At 26.8% G+C, this 21,205-nt stretch overlaps 1 protein-coding gene across 1 annotated transcript in view; it reads right to left on the bottom strand.

The window, feature by feature from the left end:
- Positions 1 to 21,205, bottom strand: part of LOC100215426 (uncharacterized) — a 54,296-nt gene that overhangs the window by 5,535 nt on the left and 27,556 nt on the right. The window contains exons 4-8 of the mRNA XM_065813474.1: positions 16,728 to 16,816; positions 16,577 to 16,650; positions 14,015 to 14,121; positions 13,299 to 13,400; positions 11,658 to 11,760 (exon numbers count right to left, since the gene is read on the bottom strand). Coding sequence (XP_065669546.1) covers positions 11,658 to 11,760; positions 13,299 to 13,400; positions 14,015 to 14,121; positions 16,577 to 16,650; positions 16,728 to 16,816 — 475 coding nt within the window. The remainder of the gene's footprint in view (positions 1 to 11,657; positions 11,761 to 13,298; positions 13,401 to 14,014; positions 14,122 to 16,576; positions 16,651 to 16,727; positions 16,817 to 21,205) is intronic.

Genomic DNA, 21,205 nt, shown 5'->3' with positions numbered 1-21,205 from the left:
AAAAAATACTATAATCAATAGTTAATGGCATATCCTTTACTTTTACTATATGGAACATCTTTTTGGCATAACTATATGAGTTTATTACATTTTTCTTGTTTATATAGCTTTATATAGCTCATCAGCGTTTTTGAAGGGTTCTTTGTATTTTAGGGAAGGTTCAACTTATAAATTTTCAATCAGGTGATTGAGCTGGCCATTTCATTACTTTAATTTGATTGGTTTCAAACAATTCTTTAACAAATTTAGAGGTGTGTTTGGGGTCATTATCATGTTAAAATATCCATAAAAGAGGTATATTATTATCAGCGCGAGGAACCACTTTTTCCTTTTGAATATCATTATAAATATATTGATCTATAATGCCATATATTCTGTTAATAATTCCGGCTCCACTAAAACCAGAAAAACAACTCCAAACCACTACAATTGAGTTTCTTATATATATCTACAATTTTTTGGTAAAGCAAAATTAAAAAAAAAATTGTTGTAATTAGTAACTGAAGTAGAAAATTTTTTAAAATTTGGTTGCTAATGTTTTGGAAGTGTATATATATGCAGATTTTAAGTTTATATTAAAACTTTGTAAAGTAAAATTACACAGTAAAGTAAAGTTAGAACTTTTGATGAAATCTGACACTCAGATTGGACATTTTGGAAGCATTCGGTTAAACATATTTGTATACAAATGGATATCTATCAATAATATTTAAAATATCTTAAAATATCAGCTAAAATAATTGCACCAAAGTTTTTAGTTATTAATTGTTCAGCCTTAAACATTTTCGAGACTACCAAATTTTTTTATGAGATAATATATTTACATCCTTATTGTTGCTTAATTAATGGTGAACTTTGACTGAAATAATTCTACGAGGAGCAATTATTGTATACTAGTTCAATTAGAAAATGTAATTTAAAATTTTATATTTGTTGCTTATTTAGATTTGTTGTTTTTTTACATTTTTTGATTATTTTTTCAACAACTTTTTTCAATTATATATAACAATAAGTTAATAGTCATAAATAAACAAGAAAAAAATAATTACTCTTAGAAAAATCTATAAAAATAACTAAAAGATTACTTCTAAAATTTTTCATCCTTGTTCACTTTTTAAAAACCAAATTTGTTTTCTTTAAACAAAAAGCTAACAGCGCAAGATTCAAAATATTATTCGCACTGCAATGATTTGATTATTTGCGGTTTTGATATTTTTAAAAAGTAGGGTGCGGATTCACAAAACTATTTGCGCAGACAAATTTTACAAAAATTATTTTTGCAGCTAACCAATGTTGATTTATTTGTTATAATATGTAAAGATTATATGTGTATATAATATGTATTAGGGTGGTGCTAAAAACAACTTTTTATGAAAATGTCTGCTGACACCCCCTAAATATGTTTTATTTAATAAAATGATACTAGATTTAAAATTTTTTTGAATAAAATATATATTAAGGGGTGGCACAAGACCCTTAAACATCAAACAGGTCCCTAATATTATCAAAAAAGAAGTCTTTCAAAAGTTTGTCATAATCGATCTCAAATGAAATTATACATAGATTTCAGAAATAATCACTACTTTACAAAAAATATTTAGAGAAAATAATTTTCATTTTTTAATTTAAAAATGTCATATCCTTTTTTACTTAAATATAAAATAATAATTTAATTATAAAATGATTTTTAAAATTTTTATATTATTTCGCTTCGAGACCTAACATAAAATGCTTTTGTAAAACTATTTTTTTGATAATATTAGGGACCTGTTTGATGCTTAAGGGTCTTTGTGGCATCCCCTAAAAATATTTTTTATTTAAAATTTTTTTTAAATCCAGTATTATTTTATTATATAGAACACATTTAGGGGGTGTCAGCAGACATTTTCAAAAAAAGTTGTTTTTAGCACCACCCTAATATGTATGTAAAGAAGCAGTGCCTGTACAAGGTGACATTAAAAATATAGAAAACATACAAAAAAGAGCAACAAAAACTATTAATGAGCTAAGAAAGTGAAGCTATGAAGACTAGCTAAAAAGATTAGGAATTATGTCTTTAGAAACACAAAGAGCAAGAGATGACTTAATATATTGATACAAAATCCACAAGAAAAATTATTTGACTACAAAACTACATAAACCCTTTAAATACCAACCAACTTCATTTAAGAAATCAGCACTCCATCACTAAGCAGCTCATTAAACTGTGTTTACCAAGATAATAATGCAACTTAATGCTGGATTCCATTTTTCTTTTATAAACCCACAGTTATAACCTCGTATTACTATCAATAAATCTTGCTATAAACACTATTAAAAAAGTTCAGGCTAACTCTGTCCGGAATGGTTCAGGTGGGCAAATTTACCTGAATATTCAGGCAATTTAATTCAAACATTCAGGCATATTATCGTATTGGTTTAGGTATTTTAGCAAACCAGCTGAACACTTAGAATAAAATTCCTGAAATGTTCAGGCAAAAGAAGTTCCGTGAATTTTCTACCGGAACGTTCAGGTGCTTTACCGGAAACATCAAGTAAATCGCCTTAAAATGCGAAATAATTTTTCAGCGCCAAAAGCAATCACCATTAAACTTTTTAGAGGTCACATGTGATTGCATTCTCTCATTTTAAATTTTTTTTATTAAAAATGAGCATAAAAAAGTTGTCAGAGTCACAGTTGGCAGAATATTTATTATCAAAAAGAATATCTATAAACGCTACAGAAAAGCTTAAAAGTAAGCTATCTTTTCATATTTTTTGTGAACGTACATAAAAGAGATGTGTATATAGTATATTTACATATTTATATATGTATATTTACATATGTATATATTATATTTACATACATACATATGTGTATATTGTATGTATATATACATATGTAAATATATAATGTATATATACATATTTAAATATACACATGTATATATACATTATGTATATATACATGTGTATATTTACTTATGTATACATTACAATTACATACATATATGTGTATATTTTTTGCGAATGTACATAAAAGAGATGTGTATATAATATACACATCTCATTTACGTATTATATTATACTATATCATATTATGATATAACATATCATAGTATATAAAATGTAGTATATCATATTATATATAAACTACTATATCATATTATGATACATCATAATATACCTGGATGTATGATATATATATATGGATGTATGTATATGTATGATATATGATATACATAATAGCTCAAACAAGAATAATATCGAAAAGGGACTTACTGGTACCGTCAGGTCAGATTATCTTTATGTCAAGTAAAGTTACCAGTAGCAGGCTACTGGTAACATGTAATCCAGTACAACCTGCTTCATGTTAACGTAAGGAAGGGCATCCGGTTTTAAAGCATTGCTTCAACTCTTTCATAATGGCATTTATATGTCATTATGAAGAACCATCCAAACCACACCAGTGTGGAAATGGATGTAAAACTTACAATATATATAATTATATATATATATATATATATATATATATATATATATATATATATATATATATATATATATATATATATACGGATGCATGATATATATATATAGATGTATACACGTGTATAGATTTCAAAATATATTTTTATTATTTATCATATCGATATACTATATCAATATCTATGTTATTAATAACGTGTATCTTTTTATATTAAAAAGTTTTTAGATTATACACATCACATACTACATAACTTTTACAATAAAGACCATATAGAATGTGATGTTTACACATCACATTCTATATGGTGTTCATTATAAAAGTTATTTAGTATGTGATGTGCATAATCTAAAAACTTTATAAATAAAAAGATGTACATACAATTAAATTTACAAAGTCAAACTTAGTTCAACTAAGTTTAAATTTGTAAAAAAACTAAAAAATTAATGTAAATAAATGATAGATGCACATCTATCTACTCTAATCCTACTATTTTATTAAATTGTTGGTTATAATAATTGCTACAAAATATATTTGATTAAATAATTATAAACTGTATTTAAAGACAAAAAGGTTTCTATTGAAACACAAATGCTTAGTTTTTATACTAAATATACTATTGATTATTATTTTAGGTGAAGAAATTGATGGGTTAGCTTTTTTGGAGTTAAACGCATTATTGCTGCATGCAATGGGCATCAAAATGGGCCAAGCCATTAAAATTCAAAAGAAAGTGTTTTTGTTGCACCTATTGTAGACGAGTATGGTGTTTCACAGGCAGCATTAAAATTTTTGATGTCTTTGCAATCTTCTAGTTCCATTTCTCTAAGCACATCTCAGTTCATAATGGATAGTTTAAATGAGTTGCTAAATGATATTATTAATTATCTGCTTGCCAAGATAGACGTTGTGTTAAAAACATACAGATGTGGTACTGCAACATTTAATGCTCTTTCAGAAGAATTTAACACCTGGTAAAATCCTTTTAAGGGCATTGATACTCATTATAAATTGTTGAATTATCTTAAACTAAAAGGTCTCTATGTTGAACCTGAAGCACATTCAATAGGAGATGGGTGGGATGTTAAGCGAGACAGATCAACAAAGCAACAAATGCAGGTGTGTGAAAAATAAATTTTACCTTATACCAATTGAGAAAACCTTGAAATTGGTTTTAAAACAACCTGAGACTTGGAAAATTTTAAAAAGAGAGAAATTTTAAATAAGTCAGCAAATGATATAGCAGAAAATTGGTTAGATGGTAAGCATGGCAGACAGCTAAAAACATATGCCAAACATTATTTTCCTAACAGTATTCATGTATTTATTCAGATTTATTTTGATGAGGTAGAGACAACAAATCCGGTTGGATCTTAAACTGGAATACACAAGTTAGGTGCATTTTATTTTACAATAAAAAATTTTCCACCAGCTGTAAATTCTGCGTTTAGCAATATTCATTTGTTGGCCTTAGCACACTCGGAAGATATTAAACGGTACACCACTGATCCTGTTATGGAAGTTATTGTTCAGCAATTAAAAAACTTACACGATGAGGGTTTTACAGTTTTTTGTGAAGGAAAACAGATAAATATTCATTGTTTTTTAACACAAATTGTTGGTGATAATTTAGGGCTGCATGCAATACTTGGATACATGGAAAATTTTAGCAGTGCTTTATTTGCTTGTGACTTGTGTATGGCGACTCAGGATGAGATGCAAAAATTATTTTGTGAGTATTCTCTTACAATGAGGACACAACAATCATATGAGCAACATATTGAGCAGCTTAAAAATGGTACCATTTCATCTAAAGAGTGCGGCATCAAGCGGCCATCAACTTTAAAAAATTTGAACTATTAACATCCTGCTTGTAATGACTCAGCCGATATAATGCATTTATTGGAAGGTGTAATTCCGTTTGAAGTCAAGTTATTTTTGCGCCACATAATTTATGACTTAAAGCTTATTAATCTCCATGGGCTTAATTGTCGTATTAATACAATGGACTATGGTCTGGTTAGTAAATCAAAACCTAGTTTTATAAGTGAGTCACATTTAAAAAGTCACAACTCATTGCTTGGTTAACGGTCAGCTCAGATGCTGATTTTGTTTTTACATTTACCATGTATTTTAGCTGATGTTAATGACTAAGTAGATAATTTAAAATGGCGTTTGTACCAATTGCTAAAGCAGCTGACAGAAATTATTTTATTGCCAAACTCTGTACTGTCGCATGTTTTGTACTTAAAAGATCTTGTATCAGAGCATCATGAGTTATTTAAAATATGTTATCCTGATAAAAGACTTTTATATAAACATCACAGAATGGTTCACTATGGTACTATAATAGAGAATAGCGGACCACTTTTACATATGATGGTAATGCGGTTTGAAGCAAAGCATAACTTTTCTAAGTCTTGCTCATATCATTTGTAACTTTAAAAATATAGCGTTTTCTCTCGCAAGCAGACACCAACTTTCTCATGCTTTTGTTTGGATGACTAGATGTCCATTAAAAGGGCTTTCAGATGTTGGAAATGGTACAATTATTTCATCATCAGATATTAGGCGTATGTCATTAATTTTACCTCTTATTGGTGAAAAAATAAATGTGTTTATGACTGAAAAAGTAGCCATTTTTGGTCAAAAGTACCAATTTAAGATGTCTGTACTTCACTATATTAGTGATGAAGGTGAACCGTCATTTGTTAAAATTGAACAAATATATCGTTGTTGGCCAGGTAATATCTCACTTGTGTAAAAAGCAAAATTTTACAGGAGACTGAAAAAACTATATATTTCAATGAAATAAGGTTTTAAAAGTAAGAGTAAAAAACAAATAACTAACAAGTTATAATATAATTTGTTAGTTATTTGTTTTTTACTCTTACTTTTAAAACCTCATTTCATTGAAATATATAGTTTTTTCAGTCTCCTGTAAAATTTTGCTTTTTACACAAGTGAGATATTACCTGGCCAACGACCATATGTTCATCAAAATGTAATTTATTTTTTGGACTTAAGTGGCATGTCCACATGTATTGTGATCTAACTCTATCGTAATGTTGTTCACTTGATTCAGAGTGTATATGTTTGAGAGCAAGTGACTTAGCAGATTATAAACCTTTTGATACTGTTCGTTGTTTAAAACCTACATGTATATATGAGCATATTATTTTACGTCACTATTTGTATTATTGCAATGTATTAAAATGATTTTTCATTTTTAAATAATTTGTATATTTTGCTTAATTGTAAATTCTTAAGATAGCAGTTAAAGAAAAGCTTATTATTGAGTTGTATGTATATATGTGTGTATGTATATATATATATATATATATATATATATATATATATATATATATATATATATATATATATATATATATATATATATATATATATATATACATATATATATATATATACATATATATATATATATATATATATATATATATATATATAAAACGGGTGACAACTAAAAAACAAGACTGGATTTAAAGACACATATCTCTTTAAAGAAGTAAGGTAAAACAAAAAGGAAAAATGTTCTAGAAAGTATCTTTATTATAGTTTTTAAATATATAATCAGTTGTTCTCAATTAAAGCATTTCTTCTGACTTTATCAACTAGGCCTGGTATAGACTGAGCTAGGCTCTGTATGAGCTCAACATCAATTTTATTAAGACAATACTTGATTCTAGAACGTTATTTTTTAAGATTTTCTGCATGCCAATTATTCTTGTAGACAAGGCCTTTCAAAATACTCCAAATATTTTCGATAGGACGACATTCTGGCAAGTTTGAAGGGTTATCCGCTTTCTCAACATAATCCACATTTTTCTTGTTTAGGTACATGATTATTGTTTTTGCATAGTGAGATGATGCTAAATCTGGCCAGAATACATATGGACCATCTGAATGATACTTATTGATGAATAGAACTAGTCTTTTCTTAATACATTTGTTTAAATAGATTTTTTGATTTACAGCCAGTCCACTTGGTACAAAATAAGGTTGAGAAATTCCATTTTCAGAAAAAGCAATCCATAGAAGTAACTTCTTTTGAATCTTTTGTTTTGTTTGGTATTTAACTGTAGCTGGAGTAGATTTTACATCATTTGTATAAAATATATCATTTCCATTGATACTGGAGTGATTTAACGTGAAATAAGACTCATCGTCAATATTGATTTACGATTTTTGAATTTCTGACACAATCGACTGCACTTACTTCTAGCTGCTGCTTTTTGCTGGTCAGAGCGTTTTGGAATCGTCATTTTTTTTCTTGATTTAATATTTGTTCTTTTTTTTAATGTTTTACTAATGTGTTGCTAAGTGCAGTTGAACTTTTTAGCTGCCTGTCGTTGAAAAACTCCATCTTCATGGTCAAACATGAGTTTGAGCCTTTCAATGTTTGTCCAGGTCATTTTTTAGCTTTTCTCCACTTCCTTGAACTCTTTGGTGCCCAGATTCACTTTCAGTACGTTTAATTATATTGTAGATAGTACTTTTATGTATATTCTCAACTTTAAAGTGGTCATAAGTGAACTTTTTACCAGCATTTTTTTAATTTAAATAAAACTCATACACACGTTTTCTAATCTCTTCTTGTTTTGAATTTATTTTTTTATTTATTTTTCTATAAAAAATAAAAACACATAAAATATTTAAAAACTAGAATAAAAATACCTTCTAAAACAGTTTTTCTATTTTTAAAATCTTATTTCTTTAAAGAGATATGTGTCTTTAAATCCAGTCTTGTTTTTTAGTTGTCACCCGTTATATATATACATTTGTTGTTTTGAACAAGTACATTACTCCTTTAATAAACAGCTTGAGAGGTGAATATAAACTTCTTTTTTTTTGTAGAAAAATGATATAACATCTACATCTTTTAGTTTAAGTGAAACTTTAAACAGCTCCCTTGATGAGTCAGCTTTGTCACCAACATTATCATCGACAATTCAATCTTCACCTGATGTTTTAAATGAGTCAAGTAAAGTTAAATTAAAGGTTTCTACTATTGATGTACAGGTTGCTTTAAGATTGGATAACATTGACTTTGTAAGTATACCTTAAAAGTAATTTTTTAAAGTGTTTTGTTTATACTTAGTTCATTATTCTAAACAAACGGTAATAAGCCAGGATTCCCCCACATTTTTTGCAGCAATAAATTCCTTTTATAATTAAAAAAACAACAACTAAACTTGTAATTCATACAAAATACATCTAAGATGTATCTTTTATGAGTTAAATGATACATCTTTTGAATTACAATAATACATGAATCACAATACATAAAAGTTACAAGATGATCTTGTAATTTTTAAATATTTTTTTGTCCTAAAGGTTTTGCTAAAGTATTCTTAGTTTTGCTGAAGTAAAATTAAAGAAAATGATTTTACTAGCAGTCTTATACTATATTCTTATCTTAATTTCAGAAGGATTTCTGTTGCAATTTTCTAGAGTCAAATGATTTTTTGGCTCATTGGGAGCAAATAACGCCACATGTTATCTCTTGGGCAAGGCAAAAAACAAATTTGATGGTGAAGCAGATTCTTGCTGAGCTTGATATGCAAGACAACCCTTCTATAGGTATCTAAGTGTTATAAAACAATATGGCAGGGTGTATTTGATATTTAAAATCATTATAATAATTTATAAATTAATAAAAGGATTTCGCTAACAAAAATTATTTGTTTTTTTAAAACAGGAATTGAAATGGATTTTGCATTCTTATTACTCCCCTTTATAATTAAAGTACCATCAAAGAATAAAATATGTGCATCAGCTACTGAAGTTGCAGAACATTTCACTCAATTTTATCCGGTATATTGGAATAATAGATTTCTAATAGATATAAATTTATACATACCAAGTATACTATTAAGTTTGTAGTAATATGCACAATAATATATATTTAATAACTTAACATGTTATTAACATTGCTATACAGAAAAATGCCCCGTTGAGAGTCGGACTCTCAAGGGAAGGAGAATACATAAATATTCTGCGAATGTCCGAGTTAAGGGGAATTGAAAATCTGTCAGACTTATCCAGTGTCTAAGTTAACAGGATTCTACTGTTTAGTTATTAAATATAGTAAATATAGTATTAGTTTTAAGTTGTATGTGCTGATATTTATATTTATTATGTATCAAAATTACATTTTTTAATGACTTATTTTAATTTCTATAGTGCATCTAAATAGGTATCAACTCCGATGGAAGTTGTGATTCAAAGTCGTACTCACAAGCATCCTCTAGTCATAGCTTTGGGTACTTATTGCAGTGTTGAACAATTATTTGTCACGGAGTGTCGAGCTGTTCCTGTCAACAGATGTATATCTTATGCTGTGGACATATTAATTAAACTTTATTTTTTAATGAACATGGAGTATGCGGAACAATGTAGCCACATATTGTACTTTTTGCAACATACCGTGTTAGGTTACCAAGATGAAACGCATCTATCGAGAGGAGCCAGTGACTTGTCCCTTTACCTTAGACAAAAACTTAATCAATTTTAAATGCCGAAACAATTATTTTAATTATTATTTTCTATATTGAATTGTTAAGCATAATTTTGTATTATTTATAAATTTAAGTATATTGACTGTCTGAAAATCAAATATAGTTTTTATGTCTAAACCGAGTTCATTTATAATCACAATTTGGCATTTTACTGAAAATTTAACATCTTCAGGCCTAATAAAAACTAATATCGAATTTACGCCTAAACCAAGATAGTTTATAATCGCGATATGGAATTTTACTATTTCAGGCAAAATACCTGAACTACTTTGTGCCGTATGGAACCAGACGACCTGAACTTGAACTGGTTCAGGTTTAGGTATTTTACCTGAACTGGTTCAGGTTTAGGTATTTTACCTGAACCTGAACTGGTTCAGGTTCAGGTAAAATACCGGAACTTATAGGTCAATTTACTGGAACTTTTTCAAGAGTGTAAGTGATATGTATACTATATCATATTACTCCCTTTAAATATTGCTTAAATTTAGTTTGATAATTTTTTGCTAGGTTTAAATTTACTCAAACCTAACAAACCTCAAATAAATCAATATCAACTCTATAAATACTCACTTCCTTGTTAAAACTCTATAAATACTCACCATAATAGTTGCATATGTAAAGCTTTCATTTATTTACATAATCTCGCACTTAATAGATTTTTGCATAAGTTTTTCCTAAAGTTTGCCTAACGCCTACTTTTGTGAATACTAAATAGTCAAGAAAGAATAATTAAACATAAGACTTGCATAACTTATGGAAGATTACCAAAAGTTTACTGAAACCACAATGGTTTTTTTTTTGATTAGACGATGTTTTTTTTTTTGAATATGCAATGAGTTTAAAATTTCATTTAGAAATGGTAAAATATTTTGTGGAAATGGTCAAAAATAACTATTTTTCTAAATTAAATAAAAAATTTAAAATCATACAAAATTTTGGTTTTCAGTATGTTTTTTAACTAAAATTTTGCTTATCAGTTCAAATTAAATTTTCGGTTATTACTGATACTGAAACAGAATTTAGGTTGATCTCTACTTAAAACATATAAAAGAAAAAGGAAAAAAAACTAGTCAGCCATGCTAGGGTGGCTGTTACTTTTCTTCTTTTCTATATGCAAGAAACTGAATTTACTCTTTATCATTTTTTTTGAAACTAAATTAAAAAAAATTACAAAGTTTTTACTTCAAAAACTTTACACCGTGTACTCTTCAGTGAAAACTTCCAAAAAATGCACGATTCTTTGAAATTTAAAGAATTTACATAAGTTTAATTACATAATAAAAAGTGAAAATGGTTAAAAAATATCTTTTTTTCTTTTCTTTTTCAAAACATCTTTTTACAACAAACCCTTACATAACCCATAAACTCTAAAATATGAACCTTGATAAATAATATGATTTCAAGGAGAAAAAGCTGAAAATGAACCTGGACAAATAAACCATTTCAAGAAGAAAAAAACTGAAAATGGGTAAAATTAAATTTTTCAATTTTCAAAGATTTCAAATATCTCAAAGCAATTGGCTACTAATTTAACAACAAAATTTTTACAGCGTGCTTGAAAAAATATAAATTTAATGAAAAATTAATAAAAGTTTGTTATACTATTTGTATTGATTTCTTTAAGAACAATTATTAATTATAGTTATTACCTTTTTTCTAATGGAATTAACATATCTCTAACATGTGGTATAGGAAGATATGGTGATATTTCTTTGCTATTAAGACATTGAGTATCATGTTTGCGAACAACCTCTAAAAAGAATAAAGTACTTCATACTTTAAATATCTTTAAAAACAATTTAATAAAATTCAAAAAACATAAACTTGAAATTATAACTAATGATGGTAAAGTTTTGAATTCTCACATAAATCTAAAACAAGTATGATTTTGTGTAACTCAAATAAACTTGTGTAATTTAAAGTACAAATGTTAAGATCATAAAATTTTTATTTAACAAGAGGTTTATATCTATTACAAGATAAAAAGAAATATAAAAATCTGCACCTTCTATCATCTCTGAAGTTTGCTTTGTTACAGTGCAAAACAATAGTTTTTAACATTTTAACATTGAGAACTGCTTATACAAGATATAAAAAATCTTGTTTTGATTTGATGAGTTTTATTAAAACAAAATTTAATTTGATCAGTTTTATTAAAACAAAACTTTTATACTATCTCATTTTATTTTTAAACACAGTTGTCGAGTTGTGTAGTAAATATAATAAGACCATTTTAAAAAGCATAGTTTATATAATATGGATAATTTTATTATTATTATTATTATTATTACTTATATTTTTGCTGTTCTTCGTTTATAACTATATAAGCATTTTTTTATAAAATTGTTTTAAGAAAATATTTTGTTGTGTACACAAAAAATTAATATGGTGACTTTTAATTTTAATTAATTTGTTTAATATGATTGTTGTCTATTGTTTCTTTACACTGTAAATTTATGCTTAATGTCAATTGTCTATTTACACTGTAAATTTAATGATAATCTAATAAGTGTTTCACAAAATGACAACAGAAACAATAAAGATTTTTTGGAACAACATAAACAGAAAAAACAAAAGGAATCAAATATTTTATGAAATAATCAACATTATAGTTTCATTACATATTTATTGAAACCTGTTGCCTGGTGATAACAAATTACAAATTAAGTGCAACTTAGCTCTTTAGTTCTGAAACAAGGTAGTTAACAACCCTGTAGTAATAAATAAAAAATAGTACAAAATTATTAATTTTGGTTAATAACTTAAAGTTTGGTTGTCATATTGGCTGTAGTAAACCAATAATAAAGGCATAAAATAAGGCATGTGATAAAAATAAAGTTGACAGTTGCTTGTCAAATATCTATAAAACAAACAAATTTTGAGAATTTGAACAACTTTGCTACCTTTACCTATACTTTACCTATACTTATAACTTTGAATTAAATCACAAAATATATTTTTAGCTTTAAATATTTTCAAATTTTTAAAATTATTTTAAAGATTTTGTATTGGATTTACAACATGATTTCCAAAAGAAGATTTACAACATGATTTCCAGAAGTAATAAGAAAAAACCATTAAAAAAACATATTAACACATACTTATCCTGAAAAAAAGCATATATTTATTTCATTTAATTATTCAAGTGGTGAAAAAAATACGTAAACATTTTTTTTATTCTTAGAAGATAATCAATACAAAAAAAAAGTTTATGTATTAAAAGACAAAGACCATCTGATATTGATTCAATAAGTGCTTTAAACTCGCTGACTAAAAATATCTTCAATTACCTACTATTCTATGCACAAAATAAAGAACTTGTCTTGTTTCTTTATCTTCTGCTGACCATTTCCTTTTCATATAAAAATATATAGCCATGCCAAATACGATAGCTAAATTGAATGTAATAGTTGTGAAAATTCATTATCAACATATTCACAATCAAATACTTCAGTATTTGAACTCTTGAGCAGTGTTTACATAAACTGCTTCATTTGAAAACTATTTCACCTCATTTAAAAACTTAAATCGCCTTTATTGAACAGTGTTAATTTGTGAAGTTAAAATTGGTCATGTGGAAATTAAAATGTGTAATTAAAACTGGTTAAGTGATTTAAGTTAATAGTGTTCATGTGATGTTATTCAGATTAACATTATTCTAGTGAGATGTGATTTGATTTGTAGTATAGTGAGATGTGATTTGATTTTTAGTATAGTGAGATGTGATTTGATTTGTAGTATAGTGAGATGTGATTTGATTTGTAGTATAGTGAGATGTGATTTGATTTTTAGTATAGTGAGATGTGATTTGATTGGTAATATAGTGAGATGATTTAACCTAACAGCCTTCCAGTTAGGCAACTTAAAGCTGTTTAAGTCATTCAAATTAACAGTGTTCAAGTAAGGTAATTCCAGTTAACACATAAAGTTATCTTATTTGTTCATGTATAACAAACAACTATATGATATCATAAACTGTATTTGTATATGCTTAAAATTAACTTACAAATGAAAGTAATAAAAATCCTAAACAAAACAGCAGAAAGTGCTTGACCAACTCGACAAAGAAAAGGTTTATAGCTTCCTATTGATGTTACCATACTTTCATTGAATCTAAAACAAATAATATATCACTAAGATTACTTATAACTTTAGAAACATTCTAAAATTGCTTTAAGAAAATCAAAAACAAAATATAGATGTTTATAAAGAATAGTCTATTGTTTGTCATTTTAATAAACAAAGATCAAAATTTATTAAATTTAAATTAAAAACAGAATTACACTCTCTGAATCTAAAAACTAAAATTTCACACACAAAAATTTTTTTTTTCCAAATACTAAAAAGTAAATATTTCTGAAAAATAGAGTGTTCTGGTACTTGCCAATTTTTAGATGCTAGAGTATAAATTAAAATGTAACTCTAAACTCACAACTCCATTTATTATTATTATTATTAATTATTTACATCAAAAACAGGGCATACAATTCCAGAACCCTAAAAAACTGGTATTTCTTGAAATTCCAGTATCCTCAGCTGCAATCCAAATTTACGGAATCTAATTAAATTCTTTATTTATTTAAAAATATTATGAAATGCCAACAAAATAAATTCTGCTGCTATCACTGTTTGTTCTGTCACATAAAATATATTAAAAATGAAGGCAAAAAAAAAAAAATAATAAAAAAGCGTTTGAAGCAAACACACATACATAACTACAGACATCAAAAACAATAATCAAACTATGCAAAGAAATACAAAGTAAAACACTTGCTTAATTTTGATTTGAAAATATTTTTCACTTAAAAGCAAAAGAAAGAATGATATATACTTTTAAAATATATAGTAAAAAGAACTCTGAAGAAACTTTAATCTATGTTAATATAAAGTTGATATTATTATTCAATTAAAACAAGAGTCAAATGAAAGAAATCAAAGAGTCAAATTCACCCGTCATTAGATTGAACACATTTATTATGCACAAATATTAATGAGAGCTGCTATGCTACTATAAGGACTTTTATCTTGCTTGTTCTTTAGGTTAAAACAAAGCAGAAAAAATGGGTGCTAAATTGTTTTCACATTTAAGGCCTGAACCCATGACATCAACTTTATTACAGTCTACAAAAAATTTTTTTTAGAAATTATATATATATATATATATATAAAAAATAAATATAATATATTTTTAATTATTGTTTGTTTAAACACCAGGTCATTTAAAAATTGTTAAAAAAAAAGAGTTATAGGAAAAAAATAACATTTACTTAAGGTCTGAAAATTTTGCAAGGTACTTTAAAAATTTAAATGTTTTAAATTAGGCTTCATACTGAAATAGGGAGCTGCCGGGCTTTATATGATACAAATAACATGAATACAAATGATACAAATAAACTCTAAATGATAATGATAAATATCTAAACGATAAATAAATGATAATGATAAATATCTAAATGATAAATAAATGATAATGATAAAAATCTAAATGATAATCTAAATGATAAATAAATGATACAAATAAACTCTTATGGCAAGAAAAAAAACATTTTTTCAATACTCTTCTTTTTTTGAAAACTCTATTTGGAGTGTGCAAAATAAATTAGTGCTGATCTATATCTAATATCTGAAATATGTAATATACAGTGGAGAAAATAGAATTAGCCTCACCATGTACTGATCCAATGTTTTGTAAATCTGTAAGCAAGTTTGTGTGGTGCATCTTTTGTATCCATACACATATAATTGTTGTTACAAACAACAACTTCTTAGATTATAATATAGCATAATTAAATTGCGGTACATTTGATAAAACCATAAAATGTATAATACTTGATATTTGCGTAACAAATAGAATTAGCCCCATCAATAACTGTGTTCAGTTTACTTGTATATTTTGATATGGTGATACGCATTTATTAGTTTTTTTTTTACTATTTGTGAAAGACTGAAATCAGTGCTCATAAAGTTTTTAACATTTAGTTTTTGATACCTTTATTTGAAATGGGACATGGTAAGCGTTTAACAAATGAAGAATTAGCAGTAATCAAAGCATACAAAGATACAGGCTTATTTAATCGGGAAACTGCAAAGAAAACTAAAAGATCTCCAAAAGTGGTTAATAATTACTTCAAGATTGGCCTTAATTATGGAGCTTATAAGGAAAGTGGTGGCAAACATAAAATTGATAATCGTACTAAATGAATTATTGTATGTTGTGCTGCTGCTCAGCACATGACTGCATCTCAATTTCGTGCTGATTTACAATTACCAGTATCTGTTCCACATGTGAAACAAATCTTACATGAAAATCCAAACACAGTTTGGAAAAAGCGTAAATTAAAACCAAAACTTACTGCTCATCATAAAGAATATTATGTATATATATATATATATATATATATATATATATATATATATATATATATATATATATATATATATATATATATATATATATATTCATTCTATTGAAAATTGCACATTTCAAAAATATTCAAACCTTAGGCATTAAAATATCCCAAGAATTTCCTTTAAATAACAATACTTTATAATAATATACTTTACACACCTAAAAAAATCGGTATAAGATTTTTTGACTTCCTCCCAAGTATCATCAGCAATAACATTAAATTGAATGTCTCTCTAAAATAAAATAAAATGCATTCTCTTAACTTTTCTTGCTTTCTTTAAATTTTATTACATAGATAGAATCAACTTACCTGATTTTTTAAACAACCTTCAGCTAATTGTGGAAAATCTTCTTGTCGTAAATAATCAGGTCCTGATGAGTACCCACATTCAACCATTCCTATCAATTAAATATAAATTTAAGATATAACTTGTGGCAGACACTAAAATAAGTGACCTCTTTGCTCATGGCTTATATTTGAATCGGGAAAATAATTTCCTGATTCAATTAAAAAGACTACTATAAGATTAGGCATCATGATAAAAACTTGGTCATATTCAAATGAATTAAAACATTCCAGGTTGCTCTTACTACCAAAAAAGCCACCCTGTAAAATAACTGGTAAAAATCTCAGTGTAAAAAAAAAAGTTGAGATTGAGGGTCAAGTCACTTTAAATGCGCATCGTGAAAAGAAAAAGAAGAGATATTACAGCAATCTTAGAAAGTAGATATTTTTTTCAAATAAAAGAATTCGCTGTCAATAAACAACAAAGATTGTTTAGGTGTGACAATTGCTGATTCAAATTTTTATGTGTTGATTGTAAAAGAATGTCAAGTGTAGATATTTAGCAAAAATATGAAGTAATAAGGCTGAGACTTTTATAATAACATTTATATATATATATATATATATATATATATATATATATATATATATATATATATATATATATATATATATATATATATATATATATATATATATATATATATATAGATATATATATATATATATATATATATATATAGATATATATAGATATATATATATATATATATAGATATATATATATATATATATATATATATATATATATATATATATATATATATATATATATATATATATATATATACACATACAGTGGTTTTCATAAATTTAGACGCACTCATTTTTTTTTAACATATATGTAAGAAAATACTAAAATTAAAAATAAAAGTGCTACCACTATGTTTGATATATAATTTAATAGAGGAAGTGAAACTCTATTTCAGAGTAAGTTTTTTTTACAGGATGTTTATTACTCATTCTATACCAATTAACACAAAAAAGTTAAATGATAAGCTTGATTTTATTTTATTCATAAATTTAGACACACAATCAAAAAAGTCTTATATCTTGTCAATCGATAGTTAATTAGTAGTTTTTTTCCCTATATTTCTCATCAATAGGCCTAAATTAATTGATTTTGTCAAAAAAGCTTATATAAATATGACTTATCTGGAATTAGCTAATCATTATTTAATAAAAAAACAAAAGTTAAGTTAGTTTCGCACTAAAAAGACGCAAAAAATGGGCAAAAGACATATCACTCAAGGTGAAAGATGGCAAACTATTGCTCACATCAAAAAAGGAACCAAAAGTAATAGAGAAATCGCCAGGTTAACTGGAGTTTCTGAGAAATGCGTTCGGACAACGAAGCAAACTTTCTCTGCACTGGTGGTGTCAGCAAGAAAACGAGGCCAGGTAGACTTTTGTCAACCACCAGAAAGGACGATAGTGCCCTTTTTAGAGCTGTCAGAGCTAATCCAAGAATTAGTTACAAAGAATTGACCACAGAATTTAATAAAACACGAAATAAATCTATTTCTCAAAGCACAGTCTGCCAAATACTTATCAAATACAAGATTGGAGTCTACTCTGCTTTGAAGAAACCGCTCCTGCATCAATATGATAAACAAAGGAGACTAAAATAGTGTCATTAAAGAATGTATTGGACAATAGAACAATGGAAAAACATTACGTGGAGTGATAAGAGTAACTTTGAGCTTATCAATCGCAAATCTAACATAACAGTTAAAAGAATGGCTCACAAAAAGTAATACGCCAGGTCCATTAGACTGACTGTAAAGTGGAGGAGGCTCGATAGGAATCTAGTCATGCTTCAATTACAAAGGTGTTGGTATGTGCCAAACATACACCGGAAGAATCAACTCCAGAATATACGTAGAAGTACTGGAAAACAACCTAAATCCATCAATTGACCTGCATATGCTCAATGATAAACCATGGAAACTTCAACAAGATGGCGCTGCTGCACATACTGCATACTATACAAAGGAGTGGTTCAACGATAATAATATCAAGACAATACCGTGGCCTCCATACTCACCTGATTTGAACATTTGGGCTTGGATTGACCGTGAATTGGCAAAAGTTCAAATTTCCACACTTGGCCAGCTGAAGGACTTCCTTAAGGAGACCTGGTATAGGGTCCCAGAAGCGATGTGCAAAAATCTTGTTGAGTCTATGCCTAGAAAAGTTCTTAGTTGTATTAAAGCAAAAGGCGGATACACAAAATATTGATTGGTTCATAAATTACGCCTCCTAATGTATCGAGCGTCTAATTTTATGAATAATTTTTTACAGTTTACACTGCAGCAACTACACTTGTTATAAAATTGAGGAGCTCCAAGAGTTTAAACCATACTTCTCTAGTATCTAAAGTATATATACTAAGGTTATGACTTTTTTCAACCCCATGCTCCTGAACTGTAGTTTGATGAACTTTTACCTAAAAAGCACGAAATGAACTATTATTTGCATATCTTTTGAAAAAAGTTCACCCCGCCATTGCAAAATCGATTTTTAACTATGCAAACCGGTTTTTAATGTCGTTATCATTGAAATTTATTTAAGTTCAGTTAAATATTTTAATAGATATATTTTTATTTTTTTTAAATAAAAAACCTTTGAGACAGTTTTTAAGATGCACATACATTGACTGAAAAATATATACTCATTAAAATATTTAACTGAAAACATTTTAACAGATTTTCCAAAAAATGCTTGGAAAATTTGTATTCCAGATTGTTCATTTCTTGGTCATGCAATGGAACATTTTGAGTCATGCAATGGAACATTTGATGTGTTTATAAAATGAGTCCAAAATGGCCACTTACCATATACTGAGAACTCGCCAAACCTTAAGAAAATTATTTCCACCTTAACTAATGTGAGCAAAAAGCTCCTTTGTTTTTCGATAATTGAATGCCTGTACAAAGCATATAGATATCCATGAATATAAAGCATATAGTATCCATGAAGCATTTGAATTGGTTTGCTGCCACAAAAGCTTAACAGCATCACTTACAGTCAGTTAAAGGCAACAGTTTAAGAAGTGTTATCCAACCAACCAAAAAAACTCCTGCTTTATTTGTGTGTCAAAATTTGAATAAAAGTCACCAATATTTGATATCATCATCACAAAGACATATCACTGCAAAAAGCCTAGTAAATTTTTGAAATATTTTTAAAGAATAGAAATAGAATTTCAATAGTTCAAGAATTCAGAATAATTAGAAATTCAAATGAAATTTTTGAATTCCTATTTATTTTTTGTAAAATTTGCTTTCAAACGCTTACCTTTTCTTTTCAATAAGTTCAAGAAACTCAAGAAATTTGCATGCCTACCAATACCTATTTGTTTTAGAACCTTTGTGTTTGCATATTTTCTTTCTTAATGAGGTCAACTGCGATTTGCAAGTTTGGCCATATAGCATTATGGAACACACGATCCATTCCTGGAAATCAGGCTTCACTGTATTGCAAACTAAACATTAAATCATGCTATCCATAAGAAAAAAACAATTTTTAGCCTTTTATTCATTGGTTAACTTTCACAAAATTTAAAGACTGCTGCCCACATTGTCACAATTCTTATCAGATGAGGCTAAGCATGCTAACCTAAGTGATTGTGGAGGCATTAAAGATGAAAAACTAGTTAGAATTCTGGTTGTGCTAGTAAAAATAGTGCTAGTAAAAATAGTGACTGGTAATGTCAATAGTATCTCCACCACAGTTGAGACAAAAAAACTTTGCTGAAAATTTTATTGTTTACATTTGTAGCCATTTACATTTACAGCAATGCTTTTGTATTACATCAATCAATTATATTCTGAAAAATTAATTTTTTTTTAGAATTTATATGGTTTATCGATAACCTGAATATATGTGATCCATCTGATCTAAATGGTCATTTTGTCAAAAATAGCACAAGTTTTATACATCATTTTAGAGGTGACACTTAGAGCTTCAAAATGACACCAAAATGAGTGCTTCAAAGGTATCATATTATTAATAATTATTATTACTATCATATTATACTCATATTATTAATAATTATTATTACTAAAGTCTCAGGCTAAAGTAAATATTATATTCATATTATTAATAATAATTATTACTTAAGTCTCAGGCTAAAATATAATGACTAGAAGTTTTAACAATAGGTTGTAAAAAAGTAATAAAAAAAACATTTAAAATTCAAATTTTATAAATTACTTTTTTTTTTTATTTAACATGTATTTTTGTAAATATTTTTGACAAAAACACAATTTTAAAAAAGAATTACATTTTATCATTTTTTGTCATTTTAGGTTGTTTTATAAGTTGTAACATAATGATGTTTTTTGGTCAGGTAGACATGAATTTTACTTGAAAACTAATTCATTTCTTTTGATTTCATTTCTGAATTTTATTATTTTACCACTTCGAATGGTGTTTTA

Source organism: Hydra vulgaris, chromosome 12 (assembly GCF_038396675.1).
Source record: "Hydra vulgaris chromosome 12, alternate assembly HydraT2T_AEP".
In the NCBI taxonomy this organism is placed as follows: domain Eukaryota; kingdom Metazoa; phylum Cnidaria; class Hydrozoa; order Anthoathecata; family Hydridae; genus Hydra; species Hydra vulgaris.
Note: the sequence above shows the minus strand (reverse complement) of the source record. Positions and strands in the feature narration are given on the sequence as shown.